The sequence below is a fragment of the Mixophyes fleayi genome, chromosome 6 (assembly GCF_038048845.1).
Source record: "Mixophyes fleayi isolate aMixFle1 chromosome 6, aMixFle1.hap1, whole genome shotgun sequence".
NCBI lineage: Eukaryota > Metazoa > Chordata > Amphibia > Anura > Limnodynastidae > Mixophyes > Mixophyes fleayi.
The window spans coordinates 55,315,954-55,334,560 of record NC_134407.1 but is presented as its reverse complement, the minus strand read 5'-3'; the positions used below and the strand labels follow the sequence as shown (position 1 = coordinate 55,334,560).

Genomic DNA, 18,607 nt, shown 5'->3' with positions numbered 1-18,607 from the left:
AAACAGACACATATGGAGAAGGAGAAGAAGGAGACAAAATCAATCATCTTCCTGTTTTTCAGGAAAGTCAATGGTGTTATAGTCTCCTAGCAAGCTTTGGATTAGCCTGCGACAAACCTGGATAGAAATCTTCTCCCTTTTCAAAATGAGGCAACTCCTGGCAAGCCATGTAGCGTCCTTAAAGCAGTTCATAAGGCGCCAGGCCTCCTGGATTGCCCCAAGAATGTGGGTCCCAGGAAATAATCTATAAAATATCAAATGGTATGAAAGGCAAGTCCTGGCACAATGGCCTTAAGTTTGTGTTCCAAGGCATCTAACAATGTCTGATCAGGGGGACAGTACCAAAAGATATGCTGGGCTGTTTCCCTTCTGTTAATAAAGAAGGGGCAATGAATATATCTGCACAGGTTCGGAAGTGCATGAATGTTCTGAGAGTCAAATCCCTCTGGATAGCTATCCATGCAATGTCTTTATGTCTATTAGTCAGCCTCTTAGAGGCCACATTTACTCACACATGTTTAGCAGTTGCTGCAGGGAGCCCTGGAACAGACTCCATAACGTCTTTAGCTTCGAGGAGCTTGTGTATAGTTTTTGGCTTCCATAAGTCTGGTTTAAGTCCCTCCAGATGGTGTCCCTCAAAAATTGTGCAATATCCAAGTAAAACCAAGGTGTTGTCCAGTTGTAAGGAAAGTAGCTGTCCCACTTGTCCCAGCCAGGGACCCTCCAAAGGGAAAGCAGGAAAAAGCAAAACAGCAGAGCAAATGTTCTTTTCAATCAGATTCCTGTGGATACAGATACAAACAAATAAAGTTTGCAGCATGGTGGAGATGACAAATATCCCTTTCCAGCCTTTGAATGGTTCCTTGTAACCGACTGATTCAGTCTTTCCATTTTGGAGCCCCAAATGAAATGGAAGAATGTCGCTGTGATGGTCTTGCAGACCGCATCAAGAGATGGCCAATCTTGGTGTTGCGGCAACCAGTGCGGCATAAACTCATAGAACTAGTAGAAGAGGTCTTCACCTTAAGCAGCCGCCTTTCCCTTAGAGAGTAGTTATGCTCACAGGTACTCGGATGCCCCCAGGACTTATGCTCAGTGTAGTATAAGTTTATGCTCACACGGCAGCGCACAGGTACAGGAGGTAGCACACGGAGTAGCGGCAGGCCAGAGATCTGCAGACTGGACAGAGCACCGAAGAAGATGTCAGGTACCAGCAGGATCAGGGTCACCGGCAATGGTTCCGAGTCGGGGTACATGCAAAAGGTCAGGGTCACAGGCAATGGTTCGGAATCCGGGTACAGGCAAAAGGTCAGGGTCACAGGCAATGGTTCAGGATCCAGGGACAGGCAGAGGTCATACACAGGTAAATCAATCCAAGGTTTCAACACCAAACAAGAACAGGAGCAGGCAGCAGCAGTATTGGGACAGAACGCTATAACCGGCAGTGAGACTCAGACCTTACTGCCTTAAATAGTCCTAGAAACCAATCAGGACTAGACCCTTAAAGTATCCTCAGGTTCTGCCTAATGGCAGCAGTGCAGCTGGCCAATGGGAATGCAGCGCTCAGCTGCATACTAATTACTGAAACACCTACACAGCCATAGATGGCTGCCGCTAAAACTGAATTAGCCATGATTGGCTAAAACTTAGTGAATCCTGCATGTGCGCACCGACTGTTAGCCAGCTGGCCGGGCACGGTGGCAGGGGATCTCGAGCGTCTCGGTTGTTGCCCAGGCAACTGGCTTGCAGAAACCGGAAGTGACGTGCCAGTCATCATAGTGACGGCCAGGATGCCAGCAGGGAAGAACAGAGAGTCGCGGCCGCCGCGTCTCTTACTAACACTTCGGTCGTGTACTACAAAAAAAGAAGAATCTTGTTGTGCAGCATCAGTGCTTTCTCTTCAATGGTGAGGTCTCTGAGGCTCCACAAACCAATTTTCTGTCGAACTCTCGCCAGTTTTTCCTCTCAACACTTCAGGGCCACCTCCTCTCCACTAAACCAAACTGATGAAGTCTGATTTGATCGTGAAGGGAAATGCAGTGGAGGACAACATGCCACTGCCCACATAGCATCGCCTCTGATTTCCCACAGTTGAACCTTGCCCCTGAAGCTCAGCCAAAGTTTTTGCAGATCTGGACGAGTGCTGTCACCGAACACAATTCAGTGCAGAAGAAAGTGACATCATCCATGTAGAGCGAGCACATGGCCCCTTGTCAGTCTGGACCTGGTGGGGTGATGCCTCTTATCTCTAGATTCTGTCTGATGCACAACGCAAAGAGCTCTATACAACAAAAAGAAGAGGTGAAAGAGGGCAGCCTTGTCTGACCCCAGACACGACGGAAAGTGGTCAGTCTTCCAGCCGTTCTCCAACAATAAGCTGTAAATATCAAGGTATATCAATTCAACATATGCACAAAACATTTTTCCTATGCGAAACCTGCCCAAAACCCTCCACATAAAATCATGAGAAACACAATCAAGGGCCTTCTCCTGATCAAGACTGACCAGGGCACCGTGTGCATGATGATCTTTGATGTACTGGACCGTGGCCCTCAGCAGTGCAAGGCTAACTGTAATCATGCAACCAGGAATGCCGCAAGTCTGATCCGGATGAACGATCTTCCCAATTACAAACTTTAGCCTGCTGACTAGCACCTTGGCTAGGATCTTGTAGTCCACATTCAGGAGAGAGATGGGATGCCAATTTTTAAGGTCACATCTCTCCCCCTTGCACTTATACAGGATCATCATAAGTTCCTCTCTCAGCGAAAGAGGCATTCCTCAGGAACAGATACTACACTTGATCATAGTCAAAAGTCGCCATCCCTTCTTTGAACTTTCCTCTATACTGTTTGTCGATTGTGTAATTTGTAGTTATTTTGCTTGTATTTATGTTTGTTCATTGTGTAACTTACAGCTGTTTTTCTCCACCAACATTGTACAACGCTGTGGACCCTTTATAATGCTAAATATAATTACAATCATTTTTTAATATTCCGCAGAGCATGTAGCTGTACAAGCTCTTTATTCAAATGTCTGGAGGTGCATTTGTCTGTTAACACAAAAAAGCATAAGTTGTGTATTTGGTCTACTTTACAAAAATCAGGGGAGCTTTCAGTGACATAAACTTCGCAACTAATCTCATATAAAAAAAGTACAATACACAAAACAAACAAGTTGTTAACTCCCAGTGACATTCTATCCCGACGTCATCAACATATCACATGACCTGAGAAGAGCCACGCAGCCGAAGAACTCGCATTGCCCCAGGCTTACAGCACTGCGCCTGCGCTGGTGGTTGACACGCATACCTATCCCTACTGCGCATGTCCGCTGTACTCACTTACATTAGCCAAACCCTGAGCTCATGCGTGGTACAGCCGAATGAAGCCACCCTCCCTCCTGCTGTCAACCGGGCTGCCCTCTTTATTACGTATTTCCGGTGTGCGGTGTCTGTTCTCTCTTCTTACTAGCTAGTGTCCAAGGCCCCGGGCCGGGAGAAGAAGAGGAGGAGTCGCCGCCACCACCGCCGCCGGGTACCGAACGGGGAGAAGAGGAGAGACGGGAGCAGGTGATACGATCAGTGGTCTGGGTATAGGGGAGGCCGGTTGCAGGCTGACTGGGCACCTGGGATAGGCGGATAAACAAGTGCCGGGAAGGCCTCACTGAGCGGGGTTGGGTCAAAACTAACAGTGGGACAAGAGGGGCTGGGAGTTGGCCGGTCTAGGCTTATATGTTACCCGGGGACACTGTCATATATGTTCCAGGCTCTGGGCTCGGCCACGTAATGGTGATGAGTAAACAGAACAAGTAGGGATAGAGCAGGCGAAATTGATTAGGGGTTCAATCTATAGTAGAGGTGTCATCACGTAGATAACCCAGGCCCCATATATATTACACATCTTGTATGCCCCACTCCTCTCCCTCCCTACGGCTGTTACAGGTCAATGATCCGCACAAATCAGTAGCTATTCCTCTGCCTCTGAGCAGCCTGCACTTCACATATTACATGAAATTAATAATCTGGGGTAAATAAAGATTCCAGCTTTTTCCACGGGCGAGTTCAGCATTGTGCCATGTATAGGTGTCACTTTCTGTACAGGTATCTGGGTCTATGGCTGGCAATTTTTTATTTTTAAAGAAAAAGTCAATCGATCCAGTCTCTATACACTGTCAAATTAATTAGACTTTAATTGTGGTTCATAGTTGTTCTAGAAGTATTCTTAAATCTGGTAGTAATTAGGTATTCTTAGTCACTGCACTGGTTGCTGACACTTGGCCTGGATAGTGGTTCACCAGGCCAAGTGAATTTCACCACTGTGTGTAGGTGTCAGGTCTGTTTTAACATAATAAGTGACGGTTGTGAAATATTGGAGCAAAGTAGGATACTGTTGGGTGCTTGAATTTGTACATATATAAATCAAAACATGTAAGTTGAGAGTAGAATACACACTGTAGAAATTAGTAGCACATCCTGACTTTCAAAGCTAACTTGTTTTATGCTTGTAGTATTGTCTCAAGTAGCCAGAGTTATGATAACGATCATTGTCTTCTCTATCTACATAATATTATTGTTATGTTAGTTTCTGAAATATTGCTATGCCTTTAAAAATCATTGCAACAAAACATCTTTAGGTTCTTTTTACTAACGTGCTGCTTTACTAAGTGGGTTTCAGTTTTTGTTTTTGTGTCATTCTGCATTGTGCCCTCTCATTTGAGTTTTACAAGAGCAGGGTATTTTTCAGTATGAAGTATCCTGATCATTCATTGCAGTACTTCCTGGGCCAGGGATAATGATTCTATGGACACATGAAAATATTCACTGTGCAAAATCTGTTTTGTGTAAAGGAAATCAGCGTTTTATATAATATCCTTTAACTAAACCCCCTTCACCAATGCAGTGGTTTGAACTGGAGCTAATTGTATTGTGTGGGCAGCACAGTGGCCTAGTGGTTAGCACTTCGGCCTCACAGCACTGGGGTCATGAGTTCGATTCCCGACCATGGCCTTATCTGTGTGTGAGTTTGCATGTTCTCCCTGTGTTTGCGTGGGTTTCCTCCGGGTGCTCCGGTTTCCTCCCACAATCCAAAAAAAACATACTGGTAGGTTAATTGGCTGCTATCAAAAATTGACCCTTGTCTGTCTGTCTCTCCCTGTCTGTCTGTGTCTGTGTGTGAGTGTGTGTCTATATTAGGGAATTTAGACTGTAAGCTCCAACGGGGCAGGGACTGATGTGAATGAGTTCTCTGTACAGCGCTGCGGAATTAGTGGCGCTATATAAATAAATGATGATGATGATGATGATTGTATAAATCTTAAGAACTAGTGAAGGGTGTTGATTGAAGTTTGAGATGACTCTTCAACATTCCTATATCTCAGTACTGTTTCCGTGTGTTTACATACATGTTTTGGTCATTTGGTACAGATTATATTATGATTGTCATACATCGCTCTTGGGTTTTCTTATTTCAGATGCTCAGTTTATAAACACTGCTTTTCTAATGGTGATACAAAGACAGGCTATTCTATTTTATATGTATATAAGACACCACAAGTGTTTTGCAGTTTAGGGGTGTTTAAGGTTATGTGTTTGGCCAGATATTGTCACTGTTACTTCTTGAGCTGAAGCAGGTCAATAATGTCTGTTTAAGTAAGCTTAAAAACATGCTATTCTGTTGTATACCTCATTTTATCACCTGGATTAGAAATCCTTTTTTTTTTTTTTTTTTTTTTTTTTTTTTTTATGAAAGACATGAGGATTATCCCTGATAGTAATAGGCATGACTGCTACAGCTTAAAATGTGGCATTAAACATCCTGCCAGTAGTACAAATTGTATTCTGCTATCATGTATTAATTGAAAGCAGCAGATAGATGTACCAACATGTTTGACAGTGGGGAACTATACAATGTTAAGGTGTTAAAAAGACACTGCAATTAGAAATGGTCTATATTACGGAGCTGGTCAAAACTCAGTGTGTTTGTACCAAAAGAGACAACAGACTCTGATCAGCATTTATCAGATCAACTTGGACAAGTAAATCATCATCATCATTTATATATTGCAACCAATTCAGCAGTGCTGTACAGAGAATATTTGTTACTCACAGTAGTCCCTGTCCAATTGGAGCTTACAGTCTAAATTCACAGACACACACGGGTCAATTTGATAACAGCCAGTTAACCTACTAGTGTGTTTTTGGAGTGTGAGAGGAAACCGTAGCACCAGGAGGAAACCCATGCAAATACGGAGAGAACATACAAACCATATAGATAAGGCCATGGTCAGGAATCAAACTCATGACCCCAGCCACTAAGTCACTGTGCTATCTGTGTTTGCTGACATCGGCCAACCATGAATAGAGTTCTCTCTGATCTAATTCCACTATAGGTTGAGGACAAATTCGTGTTCTTTCTAGATTTTGTCACGTTACATGCATTCACTCAGATAAGAGCACAATTCATCGTTGGTGAAAAAAGATCTTAAATCCTTATAAATAATGCCAAAATATATATATCCACCAAGGTATTCATTTTTCAATGTCTGTTAACACCTTGTTATACGTGCTTTCAGTTGAGCGAATGTAACTGTGCTTTGTCTTAGGGAAATGCTTGTCCTTAGACCAGTGATGGTCCTCTTAAGGGTCATGGCACTTTGGTGTAAGTTCTGAGACTTTTATGTTTGTCAGGGTTTTAAGCAATTTATTTGTTGCTTGCCAGGATCAAAATGGCAGAATTATTTCCCTGAAACAGCTTCCCTCCAACTGACTTGTCCACTCAGCTTGGATCTGGCCTCCTCAGACAGCACTGTTTCAAACTTCTCAAGGCTGTCAGCCCTTGAGAAACATCAGTGTCTCCCCAGCAGCTATTTCCTGGGTACTCCATCTGGCTGTTACTTGCCACCCGACTCTTGGAGCCCAACAGTGTCCTATAATAATAGAACAAATCATTGTTTCTCCTATTAGAACAAGCACTATGTTAGCGCTACAGCCAGCAGTGTGTGTTACACCACTGACCACCAGTCTGACCAATCCTGGCAGGTGTGAGCAATAACCTCCAGCATTTTTCAATATTATTGCAAAGTATTACAACTGCCCCCACTCGGCTGCTAATTAATGCCACCCAGCTGTCAAAATTTTCTGGGGAGAACACTGAATATCCTTTTGAATCAACAAGGGAAAATATCTCCTGTACTGTGGGATCCCAGATGTTCTACTAACTTGGCAAATTAGCTGGAATCCGGGGATAAAACCCTTTCTACATGTAGTCCCTTCTTCAGGTGAATTCATATTAAACTAAATCGCAACATGTTTCAATTTAAAACCTTATTTTATAAAACAATTAGTTGGAGGAAATGAAAAGTATGTAATATGTCTACTGTAGTCCACGATGGTTGCAGAGATTTTCCAAATCTTCCAAGTAGTGTATATTTGTTTTCATTTGAATTACTTCCCAATCTATTGCTACCTTTTTGCTCAGAACCAGGATGCTGCAAACAAATGCAAATAGAAAGCCGAGCCATTACTTACACGTGACAAATGAGGGAGGACCATCCCCCCCCCTCCAAGAATAAAATAATATTTTAGAAAATACTTTTTGCACTCTGTAATCTCACTTGTCTTGTGAAATACTCAAGAAGCCCTACTGAAACACAAGCTGCCTGAAGGTGGGTTGTCTATATTGCAACTTTTTGCCGCTACTGAGGGTACCTGAGGCATATTTAGAGCACCACCACCACTTCTAAAGGAAATATTAAGTGATTTAAACCCCATTAAGAGATACTTTTAGTGATATCAGAGCCAGGACACTTGCTCTTCGCGTGCTTCATTATGTCTGGTGGCATCAAAATATATATATATATATATATATATATATATATATATATATATATAATTTTTTTTTTAAGAGTGTGAAGAGTACTGTTAGGTCATTGTTAAACTAACTGAAGGGGCGCACTATATGTATAGGTACTTACACCTTTCAGAGGTACACAAATAGAATGATGGAAGAAAACGTTAAACTTTACCTCCTTTATGTATTCTAGTGTATTTAACAAGTGTAACAGGATACTAAATCCTGTTTACACCACATTAGATTTCTGCTACTAGTTTTCAGCTCTGGTTGTATTTTTGTTTTTACTTTATAAATGTTAGTTGTATCTTCCTTTTATATAGTAATTCTGGAATACAGTAATCGGATATTTGTCTTTGCCTGCTTTTGCTCATCTTTGTATGCTAGTTACATACACTAAAGAATGACTGGGGATATTATTTTGCTATATTTATTGTGTGTAAATCTGCATCTCTGGACAACTTAGAGAAAATACTGACACTGGATTTCTTTAATTTTGCTGTTTGAGTCTTACCTTCTCAGATTTATGCAAATATTGATAGTCTTAAAGGTTAGTCTTGATACAAATTTTCCTGTGATGCTTTTCTACAAGCTATAAAGACGTGTGTGTATGTATATGTATATGTGTATATATATATATATATATATATATATATATATATGTATAGAGGCGTTTATTCTTCAATAACTCTTTAATTATTCAAATCTCAATTGGTGATGCATTTGAAAACCAGGGATATATTGATTATTGATACATTTTGCACAGTAGGGTTTATACAAAATGCAAAGGAAAATTACATTTGAGCGGTTAGCAGTGATCACTCCTAATACTACTTGTAAAATTACCTGAGGGATCATTGATCCCTATGGCTCTTGCTCATTCACATCTTAGCAGATGCTAAATCCAAAATGTCAACAATAAAAAAGACTTAAAAAGATCTACAGGTATTGCTCATAATTTGCTCTACTTGCATCTTTCTACTGAATCACACACATCTGTATGGATCATGGACAGTATGGATTTTGGATACACATGTTGTGTAAATAAATATAGATATAATATATGGAAGTATCAGAGCTGATATACTGAGTCCAAGTATTACACTATTTTTTTGTTTTTATCTCCCCCCCCCCCCCCCCTCCCCCCATATTTGTTGAGTCATTGAATCCACAAATGTCAGTCTTGGTTGCACAAACTGTGGCAGATGCCAACTTTACACGGACAGCACAGTTTATCTTTATATAATCAGCCATAGAAGATGATTGTGTAATGAGCATTACAACACTTCTGGCTTTCCTTTTTTTTTCACTTGGTTTTGTGCATGTTATGCAGGTCTGTGTTCTTCATATTTAGCATAACTGCTTATTAGGCACTAAAGCTGGGTTTACACTGATGCAATTATCATTCAGATCTCGCGATCATGGACTGTTTGGTCAGATCTTGCAATAGTGTACACGCTCCCACGATCGTGTTTTATCATACCAAGGCATAACACATCTGTTGATTTTGATTTTATAAGCTTCCTAAGAATCCCGATCAACAATGGAACGATGTCGGGCAAATGCGCAAGTGTGTACACACTGTGACCAGCAGTATAGGCAGATATCTAGAGTGTACAAAGTCACAATCTTTTCAGCAGATTGTTATGAGAGAATGAAGATCACAGATCTGCAGGTAAATTGTGTAGGTATGTACATATGGATCTGCATGCTCATCGGGGCTTTCAGTCGTTGAATAGAAAAAGAAATGCACAAAGAACCACTTCTCTGACAATTCTTATTTGGCACAAGTCACAAATCCACCATAGTGTGCTTATGGCTATTTCAAATTTCTTTAGGGAATACTTAAGGACAGATGTTGCTTGTTCTGAACAGAGCTTCTGATTTAATTTACTCAACAATGCTTAAGTGGCACTATGATATTACTGTGCTTAATGTTTTAGGGCAGTATTGGCTAACCTGTGACTTTCCAGGTGTTGTGAAACTACAAGTCCCAGCATGCTTTGCCCATATATAGCAGCTTATTGTTGGAAGGGTATGTAGTTCCACAACACCTGGAAAGTCACAGGTTAGCAAACACTGGTTTAGGGAGAGGAAGATGCAATATATAGGTAACTGGGAATGCCATGAAAGGGCTAATCATTGGGACAGTGCATAACACTGGGCTCCATAACAAAATGTGGGGGAGCAGTAATACGTGTGCATCCCATCCAAAGGCCCCCAATCTGTTTTCTGAGCATGCATGTGGGACAGGAGTATGCACAGTTTAGCCTCTAGTGGATTGGCCAGGACCCATATCCACTGCACCCCTGCAACCACTATAGATCTGCCTGTCCAAGAAGGTCTTTTTAAGGGGCCACTAAACCTGGAATGTAAGTAGATTTAGTGAGTAGTAACCTTGAAGAAATATATATTGTATCATGTAAAAAATGAAGATATTTGAGTTAAATCTGTGATTGTTGGGAAGAATTTCTTTTCTATCCACATGACACTTCCTGTCCAGAGCAACGTCTGTCCTAAGAATGATCACATTTGCTTGAGTAAGCTAAGAAATAATAGCAATTGTCAGTCAAAATGTCACATCACGAAAACCTGAAACTTGTCCTGGTCCTATGGGGGTGGGTTACACATGCTGGTTATAAATCTGTTTAGCTATTGAAAAGTGGTTGATTACAGCTACAGCTGATCCCTTTGTTTCCTTTGACAGAGTATCTTAATTGCAGGTCTGTCTTCTCCTAATGGACATGACTTTTACACATAGGGAAAGTACAGTTTTCATTATCAAAACTTCTGTTTTCCTTAAATAGAAAAGTGTTGTTTTTCTATCACGTAATTCGTCTTTAAAATGACATGAAAATCTTCTGTATCTCTAAGTGAAATGGCCTGTTTAGGTCATGTTTATTTGTCTATAAATGAGTGGTAAAACCATACACACAGGTCCTGTACGGCAGAGAGACGTATGCAGGATTTTTGCAGATATGTGCATTGGGTTAATGCACCTTTGCTGACACTACAGTAAGACTTGTTCACATTTATGCACTAAATTGATCACCAACGAAATACATTGCATGTGCTTTTGACTTGTTTTTTTTCACGTGCTGATCAGGTATTTGTAATGTGCTGTAAATGCTCTAACTTGCCATTTTTTATGCGCTATTCATGCATTTTTAGTAGTTTTCATTGTAAATAAAAAATCATGAATAATAAAGTATGTTGTACACAGTATTTCAAATTTGAAATGAGGTTCTATTTATAATGCACTTCTCATGCATGGACTAATTTCACCCAACCCAATTTCACAGCAACATATTAAATGTTGAACCTTGTTGGCTTTGAGAATATCAGCTATATCGAAGCTGCAATGTAGGTGTGGAAGTATAATTGTATTTGTCTTTATTGTAAATATTCCATGTTTTGATTCTAACTTTTCTTGTGCTACTGTTATGTTTTTTCAGGACACAGATTCAGAAATGTCTTTCATATTTGAGTGGATTTATAATGGCTTCAGCAGTGTGCTGCAATTTTTAGGTAAGACAATTGAAAAATTCATCTCTTGCTACATTTTATTGTTAGCTTGAATTTTGTGGATTTGTTTCAGGGGTTATTTTGCATATTTAGCCCTTATCCTGGCTGCAATTGTTAGCCATATAGACTCTGTAGTAGAGTGTATATAGCACATACTTGTCATGAAGCTCTTTCCATATTCAGGGCATTGGCCATAATGCCAATACACGCTGTCCGTAGCTGTCTTGGGATTATGCTGTGTAGCGTAAATACTGTTTTATGCTACTATGTTCAATATCCGATGACACGGAAGAGGTGTCCAGCTGTAGACAGAAATTTCTACAGCTGGTCTACATATGATGGCAGAAACTTCAGAACATGGAAGCGCTAAATACCTACTAGAGAGGATAGCGAACTGTTGCCGATAGGATTGAAGTTATATGTACAAAATGTTATACATTTTGCAAATATAGCCCCAAAATCAAACTCCACTGTATTATCCGCCAACTTTTGTGGCAATTAATCTGACACTAATGATCTATAATTTCCCTGAACGCTGTCGAATTGTCTTGTAGGATTATACAAGAAGTCTGGGAAACTAGTGTTTTTAGGCTTGGACAATGCTGGAAAAACAACACTGTTACATATGTTGAAGGATGACCGGCTTGGACAACACGTCCCTACACTACATCCAAGTAAGTCATGTTGAAATGGACCTGTTTTAAAATTCTGGTTATTATGCATTTATTAGATTAAAAAACAAAACAAAAAACTTGGTAAAATGGGCATGTCTTAAAGAGTAAGATCCCCCTATAGATAACATAACCTATGTATTAATGAGCTAAATAATGTAAGTGAAAGTTAAGAATTAATCCTTTCATTTTCAGTGGGGTAAGGGAAGTGGATTTGCATAATGAAACAAGGTACAACTTCATAATAGTCTTCCCAACTCAATTTACTGTTTGTTTTGTTGTTTTTTTGTCTTCGTTTTCCTTTGTCGGGGGCTTCCTTTTGCTAGCGTATTGGAATAAATGGATTTTATTTTAGTTTATATAGTTTTAAAAAACAAACATGTTTTTTGTACTGTTAGTGTAACTCTAGATATATATACCTTAACATATACTCTGCAACTTCTGGTTATAGTGACACCAAACATATATATGTATCAAAGTTTGACAAATTTTATAGTCCATATAGATTTTAGATTTGCACTGCCTTACACTTCCCTTACGGTTATAGAGGAATTGTCTTGTAGCCTAAAACTGATGTGCTCTTCTGTGGTCTATGAAGTCCTTAACCCCCCTCCCCCACCTCCGTTAGCAAAGTTTTAGCCATTGTTTTAAAGCAGGCCTGTCCAACCTGTGGCCCTCCAGGTGTTGTGAAACTACAAGTCCCAGCATGCCCTTCCAGCTATCAACTGGTTGTCTACCGGCAAAGCATGCTGGGGCTTGTAGTTTCACAACACCTGGAGGGCCACAGGTTGGACAGGCCTGTTTTAAAGGACTGCTAAATCTGAACAGAAATTCTCTTTATTTAAACACCTCCTTCCTACCCCTGGGCTGTGCAGAGCTTTCATCCGAAGCTTTGCCAGAGAAACATAGTTTTCCAGTTACAACAACTCTTCAAGTATGTAAACGAGCGAGGTGAGCGGTGAGGCATCAGGACTCCTGTTATGGACGATTGCAGTGATCTAGTAGCAGCCACACTGTTGGAAACTTGTGCAGCCATTATTATATAGCTGCAGGGTTCCCTACACAGCCTAGGGGCTATCGGGAGGCATTTTAAATAAAATCTTCTGGCCTTTTAAAGCTGAGAGATTTATTTATTTTTGTGGCTTTAGTTATTGTGTAAGCCCAAAACACAGAAATATGCACAAACCTCAATACATATAGCTTAAAACATTTCTGTTCAACATTTTGGCCCATAATATCCATCATTTCATAGGGAGAGACCAATACAGCCGCAAGAGTTAAATCAGATTAACGCTTACAATGGTTTCAATTTATGCAAAGTTTAATAGGCAGACTAAGTGTTGGTGTTCAGCCCCAGCATACAGTAATTCAGTACAGTACTGGTGTTTCAAAGACCTTGGAATGTCTAAAGCAGCTATGGTACATTGCATTTTGGACAGTGGGTGTGATCATTTTAGTCCAGTTTGGAGCAATCAATCTGTTGGGACTGGTGCAGCCATTGGCCAACTGCAGTAATGAGACTTGGGGCTAGATTTACGAAGCTGCAGGTTTGGAAAAATTGGGGATGTTGCCTATAGCAACCAATCAGATTCTAGCTGTCATTTTGTAGAATGTACTAAATAAATAAAAGCTAGAATCTGATTGGTTGCTATAGGCAACATCCCCACTTTTTCAAACCCGCAGCTTAGTAAATCTAGCCCTTCGTGTGATTTGTTCACACAGCTTTAGCACTAAGGAAACCCGTCTAAATGATCATTAGATAGATATATCTATATCTTCATCTTCAGGTTTTAATTTTTCAACAACATAATCTGTTATTTCTGGTTTCTCCTCCAGCATCAGAAGAGTTGACAATTGCAGGAATGACCTTCACAACCTTTGATCTTGGTGGACATGAACAAGGTGCACAACCTATTTCACCTTTATTAGTTTCTGTTAAGACTTGTAATCTGCACAATCTACATATATATTTATGTTTTCAGATTATTAATCAAATGAATGTAGCACTTAAAGACCACCTATCATTCAAGTCCACATTTGTAAAGTGTGCTTGAGCTTAGTTTACTCTCGCCAGTAAAATCCATAACAATTGCTCTAATCCCTTAAAATTCAAATACGTTCCACTAACATCCCTCTCCTGGTTTCCCTTGGCCAGTATGGTAAATCCCAACTCGGTACCTTGAAAAGCCAGATTAAACCTAAAATACCAGTTTTACTTGTACGAAAGAGCTTATAATAGTATTATTGATAAACATTTATATCTTTGACTGAACTAGAGAAATACAAATGAACAGGTTTATATAGCTTAGGAGCGCTCCTATTTCAGCTGCCTCAGAAATGTAACAGGATATTCACCTTAATCCAATAATAACAAGATAATAAAACACAAAATGACACATCCGTAGGTGCTAAACAAATATCATTTCTACTGTTCAAGTAGATGAAAGAGATGCATTACTATAGTCCAAAGCGGAGAAGCCGTGCAGTTCAAGATTAAGGATTCATAATTGATATAATGATTTCATATACCAATGCCTTTCTATTCACGAAGATGCATTGTTCTGATGTATAGATACTCCCGAGGAGAATACATGTGAAAACGGAAAGAAGACAATCAAGGCATGCCTTGATAAAGACCTGATTGGTCGAAACGCGTCAGCTGCAGACTGCTGAGTATTTGGGAGGAGAGACCACTACCTGGGTTTACAGTATGGAACGGAGCCCACAGGCGCCTGGATTAAAAAGTTCTTTTCTGAGAGCTCTGATTGTCTTTCCGTCTACACATGTATTCTCCTCGGGAGTATCTATACATCACAACGATGCATCTTCGTGAATAGAAAGGCATTGGTATATGAAATCATTATGCCAATTGTGAATCCTTAATCTTGAACTGGGCTTCTTCTCCGCTTTGGACTATTGTAATATATCTTTCATCTACTTGAACAGTAGTAATGATATTTGTTTAGCGCCTACGGATTTCTGTCATTTTGTGTTTTATGAACTAGAGAAATGTTATGTTGTCTTTACATTTACTGTGCAGCCGAGTGCAAACTGATGATCTTGGTTATTAGCCATTTTCTGCAAAAGGTGACTCAAAACGTGGTTAACTTCAGTGTCCTTCATAGAATTACTGACACAAAGTATGTAGGATTACATTTTAGGTTCCACGGTCCTTTACGCAGTTATACACTAAGAAAAATCTTGCTTGGTAATATATTTATACATTAAAAATGTCGTCTCGGGTTTTGATGGTTTTTTCTTCTTCTTGTCCAGCTCGGCGTGTTTGGAAGAACTACTTACCAGCAATTAATGGAATTGTGTTTCTTGTGGACTGTGTAGACCATTCCCGCCTTATGGAGTCCAAAGTGGAGCTCAATGTAAGGAAAAGCTTTCTATTTATAATATAAAAGCGGTTTCTCACTGGACATGATTGTGTATCTAACCTGCATTTCACAAACTGTGCATTGTTTGTCTTTGGAGCATCTCTGCCTCTAAGATATATGCCAGCAGATGTGTCAAAAAGCCCCCTGCTTCTATGAAACAACGCTCCATAATGAGGTGTGACCATATTGGTGAAAATAAAACCTATAGAAATAGGGAATTTCAATAACTTTATTGTAAAATCACAATATTCTATAGTATTGATGAGTTTGATCATATTGTGTTAAAGAGTACTTGACTTGTTCCAAGAAACGATAGACTAGTACAATGTAAAATTTACATAATAGGAGCATAAAGATTGACGTAAGTGCTTCCTAAATGGAGTGTTAATACATCAATCAATCAATCTTGGTTGAATTAATAACATACTTGTATAGTAAAGACAAGTGATATTTATTGAAAAATAAAATAAAAGTTCACCCTACATAAAATAACTGGTAAAATTAATGCACATTTGTTTAAAAGGCTACACTATTATTTTTTTTTAGTGGGTCTTGAAGTATGTACTACGAGTTTACTCCCATATATAAAGTTGAAAATGTTACATGTTTTATATTTACAATTATTTATATTTACAATTGTTTTTGCTGCACATCAAACTTAGCGCAGTGTTTATACTATTGTCTGCATGTATGATCACATCTACTTTGACAACACACAATATCTCTTATTGTCCAGGTAGCTGTAAGATCTGCATGGGTCATAGTAGGATTTAGCTGTTCCTTGCTTAAACATGTGCACCATACGGCTGCAGAACAGCCAGTGCCTGATATATCTTCCTCAAGGAAAACACCAAGAGTGCTTCATGTGTGTGTTGCATCAGTAGCTCCATAGGGCATTGCTCACTTACTCGGCATAGGTGTCTGTGTGGATGAGCACTTTTATCTTTAGAAATAAGGTCAAATATGGATCTATAGTAACGATAAATATATAGGTCAACAAATATAGTGTGTGTGTGTATATAATATAGGAATGCCTATTCTTTGAGGTGCAAGCTGTTTTTTCTTTGCCCTGTAGGCGCTCATGACAGATGATACAATATCTAATGTGCCAATTCTTATCCTTGGGAATAAAATTGACAGACCTGAGGCAATCAGTGAGGAGAAGCTTAGAGAAATATTTGGACTTTATGGGCAAACCACAGGAAAAGTAAGTGAATATCTATTGGTCATCTTGCAGTTAATGGTGGTATGGTAGTTCATGAATTCTAATCTTCAGGCCAGCCTAACCATTTTATGTAAGCTAGTATATTACCTCTTGTTGCTACTAAGTAACTTGTATCCTATTCTCATCTCCAGGGTAATGTGCCACTGAAGGATCTAAACGCTCGTCCCATGGAAGTGTTTATGTGCAGTGTGCTCAAGAGGCAAGGCTACGGTGAGGGCTTCCGCTGGCTCTCACAATACATTGACTGAAACTTTTTCCCCCCTTTCCTCTCCAACTCCTCCCTTTTGGAATGGCAAGAAAACAAAAAATGACACCAGATTATACAGAGTTCAACTCCTCCGGGCATGATCCAGATGGACTTCTCTCTCAGTGTGGGGCAGACTCACGTAGGCAGTGATTAACACATACAACAACCAGGAGTCTTGTGGGGTGTCCCCCTCTGATCAAGAGTCAATTGAATTCAAAGGAAAACAATTCTATTTTTTAAAAAAGTGTCCCCTTTCCCATTTTTATTTACCAGTTTGTTTGGTCCGGAGTTTGTATTAGCTTTTTTTGTTTTGTTTTGGTTTTTTTTTTTTTTTTAAATCTATTTAATGGTATTTACATTTATCACTAAATACTGATCCACGTATCATGACATTAGAAGTCCACAATAAACATAGTTTTGGGCTGGCCTGCTCTCTAATATTGATTTTGCTGTAGACACTTGGCTAATGTGTATTTGAAGGGTGGCTTGGTTGAGCCTTTTGTGCTTCACTTGCTCTTCACTTTTGCGTGAAGTGAAAAATTGCCTTTGGAAGCCGATGCCGCTGCATTTTCCCAGACACGCGGTTCTGACTTCTTTTTTTTTTTTTTTTTCTCCTCCTTTTGGTATTTGTGCTTAATATTCTCCTTTAACAGGCCAGAGCAATGTGTCTGGTCATCTCTCACTACAGTGTTGAAGAGCAGTACAAGGGTTTGGAGCATGAACTCCTTTTTAGAACCACAGTATATGAATAGTAAAGGGATATGGAAAAACAAAGAAAAAACTAAACTATATACTATTAAAAAAAAAAAAGTCTGATTTCTAATATTTAGTGAATTGTTTTTTGGTACCTATTTCATAGTGATATAATATTTGTTTAGATTATTTTAAAAGTTAAATAAAAATAAGAAAACTATGGAACACAGAGTTTTTCAAATACAGAGAGCCAGATAATAATATTGCCTAGATATCCACTACTGGCACCTATCTTATACCATGCCATGGCTCCTTGAACTGCCAAAGTTGTTTGACAGACTAGGTTTGTCGGTCTACATTTAACTTCATTTTGTCCAACCCCAGGGAATAGACAAGTACTCTGCCTTGATGATTCTGTTGTTTAAATGAAGTGTTAATTCAGTTCAACCTTAACAATGGAATGCATTTTTGAGTGGGTTATTGTTGGATTAAGAGAAAGTGGCCCAAATGTTTGGATGCTTGGTTTAAACTGAAAAGCAAAACAATTTTCCCAGAACTGAAACATGAAACGGATGGTTGGAATGGTTTACCTGAATAAAGTCATTGCAGTGAGGAGACTGGTCGTGTAGTGGTTTAAACATTTAAAATGATTCTTATGAAGAAGAGTATCTCTATATGAGGTTAATTACAGAGCTAATACTGAAAATAACAGGATCAAGTAATTGCAGACCTCTGTACAACCACTGCTATTCATCTCCCATGGTACCCCTATGGTGGGGGGGCGCACACCCATATGATCATGTTCTTCCAGGACAGTCCATTATTCTTACTGATGGTCTTTTTACTCATGTGGTCTCTTACTGTAAATCCAACTAGTAGATGTCATTTTGCACTTAGGTTAAATCATCTTGCTCTGCATCGGGGGCATATTTAAAATGTGTGGACAAATTTAGACTTAGCAGGGAAGTGTACATCCTCGCACAACTCTAAAATATAGTGTAAAAGCTGCCCAG

The 18,607-nt window shown here is 39.6% G+C and overlaps 1 protein-coding gene across 1 annotated transcript; it reads left to right on the top strand.

The window, feature by feature from the left end:
• Positions 1-3,415: 3,415 nt before the first annotated feature.
• Positions 3,416-17,345, top strand: SAR1A (secretion associated Ras related GTPase 1A). Its single transcript, XM_075216590.1, has 7 exons — positions 3,416-3,571; positions 11,306-11,378; positions 11,930-12,049; positions 13,883-13,948; positions 15,320-15,423; positions 16,505-16,636; positions 16,786-17,345. The coding sequence occupies exons 2-7, from the start codon at positions 11,321-11,323 to the stop codon at positions 16,900-16,902; spliced, it is 597 nt and encodes a 198-aa protein (XP_075072691.1). The 5' UTR covers positions 3,416-3,571; positions 11,306-11,320; the 3' UTR covers positions 16,903-17,345.
• The last annotated feature ends 1,262 nt before the right edge of the window (positions 17,346-18,607 follow it).

Coding starts and splice junctions, on each gene's coding strand:
- SAR1A (XM_075216590.1), top strand. CDS start 11,321: ATGTCTTTCATATTTGAGTGGATTTATAATGGCTTCAGCAGTGTGCTG. Junction 13,949..15,319: donor TCTTGGTGGACATGAACAAG/GTGCACAACCTA, acceptor CTTCTTGTCCAG/CTCGGCGTGTTTGGAAGAAC. Junction 15,424..16,504: donor AGTCCAAAGTGGAGCTCAAT/GTAAGGAAAAGC, acceptor TTTGCCCTGTAG/GCGCTCATGACAGATGATAC.